Raw genomic sequence first — 8340 nt, forward strand, 5'->3', positions numbered from 1 at the left:
GATCCTCACATACTGTAAGTCGCTGGTTCATCCAGATGCTGCAGGCTGTAGTGCAGTCTCATGTTGACCTGTTTGCTCAGCAAGCAAACTGCAGGGGGTCCAGTGATGTCCTTCAGGTTGGCCAACACCAGTCTTTCAGATGACATCGTGACCACATTATGTTAAAGCAACAGGTCTGTAGTCCTTAAGTCCTGTGATTTTGGGTTTCTTTGGGATGGGGATGATGTTTGAGCCTTTAAAGCAGGAAGGGACTTCGCACAACTCCAGTAATCTATTGAAGATCTGTGTGAAGATAGAGGCCTGCTGGTCAGCACAGGATTTCAGACAGGCTGGTGAAACAACGTCTGTACCTGGTGCTTTCTCTCATCTCATATTTTGCATATTGCATGTCTGGATACTTTCTGGACAGTCCTCAAATATATATTTTAATTCTAAAATATAGGGAAAACAAAAAACAAAAAACATATGAGCCTGGTTTCTCCCAAAGTTTTTTTCCCATTTCTGTCACAGATGGAGTTTTGGTTCCTTGCCACCGTCACCTTTGGCTTGCATAGTTGGGTACACATATATTTGGAAATATTGTTGACTTGATTGCAGGCACTATTGAAAGAGAACTGAACTGAGCCGTACGATGACATCACTAAACAAACAATGAACTGACGAACTGAAAAGCTGACGGTTATCAACACACCTTTTTCCAGTTTAACACCGTAAAGCTGCTTTGATACAATCTGTTTTGTATAAAGAGCTGATATATATATATATATATATATATAGATATATATATATATATATATATATATATATCTATATATATATATATCAGGTCAAATGAATAACTACAATATATCCTAAATGCATGTATTTGTTTCATTACATTTTATTTCACTAGACTTTTTTTATGTATTAGCAATATTTTTGAACATGTTTCTATACTTTAAAATACATAAAAAGGATAAACAGTATTTTTTGTAATATATATATATATATATATATATATATATATATATATATATATCTATATATATATATATAGTATATACATACAGTATATATATAGCATCAGGACAAATAAGTAACTTAAATATATCTCAAATACGTTTAATTTGTTAACTATATTTTTTAACTTAAATTTTTTTAATATTTTGGCCATTTTTATGTATTTTACAATATATGAATACTTCTATATATTAAGATAAAGGCACCATAAAATTAATTACATTAATGTTGTTTAATTTGTTAATTCCTCATTCACACAATTGCTCAATCCAGTTTTTACCAAAAATGTACCAATGTGTTCTAACCACAAACCCCCCCCCCCCAACCCCCCCCCCCCTCTATTTGTAACTAGTTTAAAAGTTAGTTAAAAAGGACTTTTATTCTAGATGGCAAAACCAATCCTGTTTCCGTAACTTTCTCGCTGAAAGTCTTAAATTTTCTCCTCCTCCCCTCACACCAACAAAGAAATAATGATACACTAACCCGCTTAATTCACTTTCATTTTCATTCTTTGTGCTGACTAACTGTGACTTCTCGTCGTTTCGTCGATAACAACTGGATCCCATCTCCTCTTTTCAACTAAAATCCCACGGTATCCAGTGGGATAACACATTAAACGCGTGTTTTTCTGCAAACAGCTTTAATAAAGTTTGGCGAGACAAATCGAAGCGATAATTCTGCAACGATGACTTCCTTAGACATGAGCCCTGCGTCCAAGAAACAGGTAGAGCGCCTATTATAGGCCCGAGACTTGATTTAAACTTATTTATGATTGTATATTGGGCAGAAATTCTGCATTTTGAGTCTTTAACATGTTTATAAATATAAGCGTATATACTGAACCTGTGTTTGTGTGGCAAGTTTAACAAACACTACTTATGTAACGTTACTTTGCAGGTGGATGGATTCTCCCAAAAAATCACCAAGGAGGTAATTATACTTTAATTCAGTCACACTCTTTCATTACTTGTAAAAATATACCACAGTAATTGTAGTTTAAGCCAAAAATACCACAGTTATTATAGTTACTACAATAAAACATTATGCATTATGCGCTATTAGAATTATAAAAGGAAATGCATACAGTAGCTGTAATGAAAGTTTGTTACATTGTCAAACGCTTGATTGTTTTAATCAGGCCGAACAGTTGATCTCAAACTTCTTCCCTGAGAAGATTGCAGAGATGGACAACATCTTACAGGTATTACAAAACAGCAGGTGCATTCATCAGCATTCACACTTGTTGAGTATAGTTTGCGCCGTGGTTAAGAAATGTTGAATTTTTCTCGTGTGTTATTTAGGGTTCCTGTAGTCTGAAGGATCTGTCAGTCATCAGGGCTCCTCTGGACATCCCAATCCCAGACCCTGCCAAAGAGGAGCTCAAGAAGAAGAAGAAAGAGGAGGTAATCACAACACATCATTTATTAAGAACATTCATAACTGTTCACATTGATTTCTTTTTTAGTTGATAGATTTTCTGAATGCACCTTCAAGCCAGTCTGTGGTTTGGTTTTAGTAATTGATTTATTCACACAGAAAGAGGCCAAAGAGGGAAAGAAGGATGGAGATAAAGAAGAGGATGAAGGTAAAGGTTTAGAAGCAATTTTTGAAATTGAAACTGAAAATGTTACTTGTTCGCTCGCTTTTCCCTGGACCTGAATTCCCCCAAATGTGAAATGACAAGGTGTAATTCACAGCGTGACCACAGGGTGGCACTGAGTCACTGTTCATGTCATAGAAATGATCCAGAAAGTATTGCATGACTTCACCCATCTCTGTCCTTAAACCGATGATGTTAATTGTGGTCTGAAAGGTCCTCCCTGTGGTCCCATCGCCTGCAATGAGACAGTAGAGAAACTCCTCAAACAGATCAAGCCTGAGATTCAGACTCTGAAGGAGTGTCTTAACACGGTGAGGAAGTGTTGTCATAGATTATATATCATATATAAATATGCAGATCTCAAAAGTTAAGTGCATTGTATTAAATGATTAATTTAAATGTAAGTACATAGTAGTTAAGGCCACCTAAAATAAAGTGGGACTAATAAAAGTATAATTTATAGTTCGTTTTATAATGCACATAGATAGTTTATACTGTATGCTGGGTCTACATTTAATAAAGCATTTTGGTACATATTTGTACATTGTGTGTTATTTGTGTTATATAATCTGTGTAATATAACCTGTGCAGGTGTCAATGTGGATACAGCTACAGATTCCCAGAATTGAAGATGGGAACAACTTTGGAGTTTCTGTTCAGGTCAGTTAACCGATCTTGTGTCGTGCTTACTCGGGACAGAACGGAATAACGTGATTAATTCTTATGTTTAGGTTTAGATTAGAATTTGTACAGATTTATGCATTACACATGGGGTTTCAAAAAGTCAGTCCCGGTTAGGGATACTAAAAAATATAAATAAAAATATAAAACCTTCAGAAATAGTTAATAGATTAACTTAACCAATAATTAATATGTCGTTTATCTCAATTACACAAAATGATGTGTAATTAATGTTTTCTAAATTTGTGTGGATGACAATTATGGCAAAAGATGCATCACCTATACAATAATATTAATTATAGTATTAAATAACATTACCATTCAAAAGTTTGGGGTCAATAATTTTTTTTTTCCCAACAAGGGCACACTACATTAATCGAAAGAGACAGTAAAGACATCTAATTTTACAAAACTTTTAATTTATTTAATAAAAAAAAATTTTTTTTTATTTATAAAATATACAAAAAAAAAAATTAAAAAAAAGATAAAACATAAAAAAAAAAAATCAGCATATTAGAATGATTTCTAAAGGATCATGTTACACTCTAAGCTTTGCATCACAGGAATAAATTATATTTTAAATACTGTAATAATATTTCACAATATTACTCTTTTTATTGTATTTTGATCGAATAAATGCAGTCTTGGTGAGCGTAAGAGACTTCTTTCAAAAACATTAAAAAAAAAATCTCAATGACCCCAAATTCTTGATTGTTGTTATATATATAATTTAATAGCAGTACACTTTTGTGTGGATTTTATGTTTATAAAAGCAAAAATGTTCCTACAGGAAAAAGTTTTTGAACTGCTTACCAACACCCGCACCAAGATCGAGGGATTCCAGACACAGATTTCCAAGTAAGTGACCAGACTGCATTACAAACTCCAACACCTTTATTATAAATACTAGTCATTTTATATATTTTTTAATAATCATTTTTTAGACATGGATATGCAGTTGTGATGTGTGTCTGTTTCCTCAGGTACTACAGTGAGAGAGGAGATGCTGTAGCCAAGGCTTCCAAACAACCACACGTGGTCAGTTTATTTAATGTTAGATTTAGCTGAATTAAACCAGTTGACGTGATTCTTCAATGCTTCTGATAATTTGATTGTTTGGTTGCTTGGCAACAGGGAGATTTCAGACAGCTTGTCCATGAACTGGATCAGCACCAGTACTGTGAGTTACGCATCATAGTCCTGGAGATTCGCAACACTTATGTAAGTTCAGTCTCAACTGACTCTATCATGTGTTTATGTGTCTGGTGAGACGGCTGTTACTAATTACATCAACCATTCCAACAACACTATGCTCTGCATTACGACATCATCAACAATAATTACAACAATAATAAAGAAGCCCAGAGGAGACTTATCTTCAAAAGCACTTATCTACTGAGTACCGCAGCCGATCTGCACTGACAAGACACACAAACACACATTTGCTGAAAAGTAAAAACATGTCATATTGCGTTTCACATCCACAGTGCATTGACTTGAGCTTCAGTTACATCAACAGAACCTCCTGTAGTACAGTTTTTACTCAATAAAGACTTTGTCTAAATGTGGTACCTCTCATGTTTTTATTCAAAACTTTAGTTTTATTATGCTTATAATTATTAATGTCGGAAAATAACTGTTTAATTTTTCATGTATGCCACCGTTTAAAATTATCAGTAAGATTTTAGATCAGAAATTAATACTTTTATTCAGCAAGGACGCAAAAAAATCATCAAAAGTTAGACATTTATAAAGATTTCTGTTTTAAATAAATGCTGTTCTTATGGACTTTTTATTCATCAAATAATCCTGAAAAAAAAAAAACGTATCATGTTAATTAATTAAATTAATTTAATGTCATTTATTGTCATTTTTATCAAAGGTTTGTAGAGATTTATTTTATGTTAACTATAATCTTAAATTACATTAGTTTAGGATGTGTACTTTTTTTATTTTTTTAAATGAATACTTTTACAAAGAAAAAAAACACTCAACAGACAAAGGCAGGAAAGAAAATAATATATAAAAAAACAAAAAAATGTAGTAATTAAGTTATGACTGCTGAAAATTCAGCTTTGTCATCGGGAATAAATTATAATTTAAAATATATTAAAATAGGAAAAAGTTATTTTAAATTGCAATAATATTTCATGACATAACTGTTATAAAGTATTTTAATCAAATAATTATAGCCTTGGTGGGCATAAGAGACTTCTTTCAAAAACAAACACAAAAGACATTTTGGTTGACCCTGAATTTGTACATCTATAATATCTCATCTATAATCCCGAATTTGTATATCTATTAATATCTTGTATATCTATACATCTAAAAGGTATGTATATTTTTTTGACTCTGACACCTCTTTGTAAAAGCTGTACATTTTTACATATTCTATTTCTCATTTCCTTAACATTCATTTCCCATTTGAGGCAGTATTACACGTGTTATCTGAAAGCAAAGCTTTTGGTCTTCCGACACAGCACCAGCCGGGCTTTAAAACACACCAGCCCTTATAATAAAGGCCCTTCCATCCCAGATACCCAAGCGCCCCTCCAACCAGCTGGGAAGGGAACAGCGGGAAGTGTGCTAACAAGCAGACGATCAGGAAGATCCAGAGACTCATCAACAACACACACAACAAGAAGAGTATCCTCACCACAGTCCCCACAAGATCCACTAAAGCCATTAAAAACCCAAAAACCCCCATCAATACATCAAGAATCAAACAACATAAACTCAGAATGAGGATGTCATCAGACACCTCACATCCCTGCCACTGTAGGCCGGCTTTAAGGCAGGCTGCTTTACCCTTTTCCTCTCTCAGTAGTAATAAGGGGCCTGTATCAGAGTCCAGGAGCTCCCCGGGGTTCCTGCGGACATCTGTGGGGTTTTGAAGTGGCTCAAAACAGCTTCCAGAGGCGTCCACTAGGAAGGAGAGGAGACGGCGGAACAGTGTCCACAGCGTCCCGGTCACAGCGAGTCGAAAGAGGTGACGGACTGAGTGAATGAATGAGTTACTGATGCAGTATGAGAGAAGAAAGATGAAAGAGCCACATAATATACAGGTCCAGCCCCAGCAGGAATGCAGGAAGAGCCTATGAGATCACAACCACCACAATCAATAGCTCATAAAACTAACAAAATGGTAAAAGAACTTAAATACATTTATTATAATAAAGAAATAACCTAAAATACTGTGCATCAATAATAGCAATACACATATAAATACACACTAAAGAAAACGAAGGTCTTTGATTCTATTAAGTTCATTCTCTTCATCATTTTCTAATATCTAAATGTTTTTGAAGTGCATGGAAAGAGACTGATGTACAGAAGTAATCTTTCAAAGCACTACCAAAAAATTATTTACTTGATCATTTTTGTGTGTGTGTGTGTGTGTGTGTGTTATGTATATATGCATTATTAATGCATCTATGCATACATAAAAATATATATTTATGTTAAGACTTGCAAAAAAAAAAACCTTAAGTATAAATGTCTAAATTTAGTGATGTTTATAAAGGGAATGTCTGGAAAAATGACTGATTTTCAGCATTGCAACTTAAATATATGACCATATGAAAATATCTTCATAATATTTAAATATTATGTATAGTATTAAAAAAAAAGGTTAATTTAGTTAAGACTAAACTACTGTAACCATACCATTACAGCAATTATTAAAGTTTCTTTAAAGTTTTACATTTCAAGTTGTATAAATGAATGTTATGTAATGTGTTATGAACAAACATGAATAAACAAAGAATAATATATTTATAAATGTTTTAAAAGATTAAAACTGAAATAAAAGATTAACTGAAATAAATACTAAAAAACATGATTGTTTAATTACCATAATAACTTGAATCTTATTGTGAAGTGTAACTAATAATATTTACAATAATATGTATTTATTAAAGAACTAATAAAGTGTTAGCCAATAATAACTATATCTATACTATATAAGATATTATGTATCATATATATATATATATATATATAGTATATATATACTAAGTATATATATATTATATATATATATAGTATATATATACACACACACACACACACACATAATATATATATATAACTGTATATATCAGCTTCACATTCAAAAACTCTAATAAATAATAAGGTAATTCTAGAATTAACTAGAATAAGATCTTGCCTGTACAGGTAGTGATTCTTGTTGCCAAATATGCTGTATTTGGAGACCCAGAGACTCAGGACAGGTCCAAACATCACCAGCACAGAGAGGAGGAAGTGAAAATGGCGTCTGAATAAGAAATGAGCCAGTACTCCAGCTGTGAGATCAGTCAAGTGCACCAGAACCCAGTGCAGAAGCTGGCTGACAGAGTTATAGATCCTATAAAATATCTCCTTGAGTCCACAAAGATCCATCTTGGTTTGCTGAGGGCAAAACTTTAACTGCATGTTCAACAGATCGACTAACTGAGGGAAGGAGAGAAATGAGATTGTGCTAGCATCTGCAACCATCATCATTAACATTAACTTCCCTTCTCATCCTAAACTCAACATCAACCTTCATGTCAAACTCTACAATCATTAACATACACCCTCACACACACACCCCTCAACATTTTACTCCCTAACAGCTCCAAACATTCCCATCTTATCAGCTTGCACTCTCTCTCTGTGTGTGTGTATGTGAGATGTAAAGCAGTACAGCAACATTCCCTGTGTGGGTTTCAACCGTATTTAGCATTGGTATATGTGGTAAGGACAAACACACAAAAAACAAACAAACAAACAAACAAACAAACACACACACACACACATAAAAAACAAAAAACAATATAAAACTTGCCATCTAATCTAGTGCATGTGTTGTGTTTCTCATATTGCCATCTAGTGCATGTCTAGTTCTTTTTTTGTTGTGTTTTCTTTTTTTGGTCACACTTTATTTTAAGGTACACTTCTCACTATTAACAGATCATTAACTATGACTCCTAATTTTCTGCTTATTAATAGTTAGTAAAGTTGTATAAGTGCTAATAAACAGTCAATATGTTAATAATAGGCATGCTAATAAGCAA

The 8340-nt window shown here is 33.1% G+C and overlaps 2 protein-coding genes across 2 annotated transcripts; one reads left to right on the plus strand and one right to left on the minus strand.

Annotated features, from left to right (window-relative positions):
• Positions 1–1489: 1489 nt before the first annotated feature.
• LOC109049724 (proteasome activator complex subunit 1) lies at positions 1490–4560 on the plus strand. Its single transcript, XM_019067384.2, has 10 exons — positions 1490–1723; positions 1897–1929; positions 2138–2200; positions 2301–2402; positions 2536–2584; positions 2813–2910; positions 3191–3259; positions 4071–4138; positions 4264–4318; positions 4415–4560. Exons 1-10 carry the CDS (start codon positions 1685–1687, stop codon positions 4547–4549), a joined length of 711 nt encoding a protein of 236 aa, XP_018922929.2. The 5' UTR covers positions 1490–1684; the 3' UTR covers positions 4550–4560.
• Positions 4561–5404: 844 nt separating this feature from the next.
• Positions 5405–7767, minus strand: LOC109049725 (fat storage-inducing transmembrane protein 1). Its single transcript, XM_042751863.1, has 2 exons — positions 7452–7767; positions 5405–6378 (listed from the first exon to the last, which is right to left on the minus strand). Exons 1-2 carry the CDS (start codon positions 7715–7717, stop codon positions 5697–5699), a joined length of 948 nt encoding a protein of 315 aa, XP_042607797.1. The 5' UTR covers positions 7718–7767; the 3' UTR covers positions 5405–5696.
• Positions 7768–8340: the final 573 nt, after the last annotated feature.

Source organism: Cyprinus carpio, chromosome B24 (genome assembly GCF_018340385.1).
Source record: "Cyprinus carpio isolate SPL01 chromosome B24, ASM1834038v1, whole genome shotgun sequence".
NCBI lineage: Eukaryota > Metazoa > Chordata > Actinopteri > Cypriniformes > Cyprinidae > Cyprinus > Cyprinus carpio.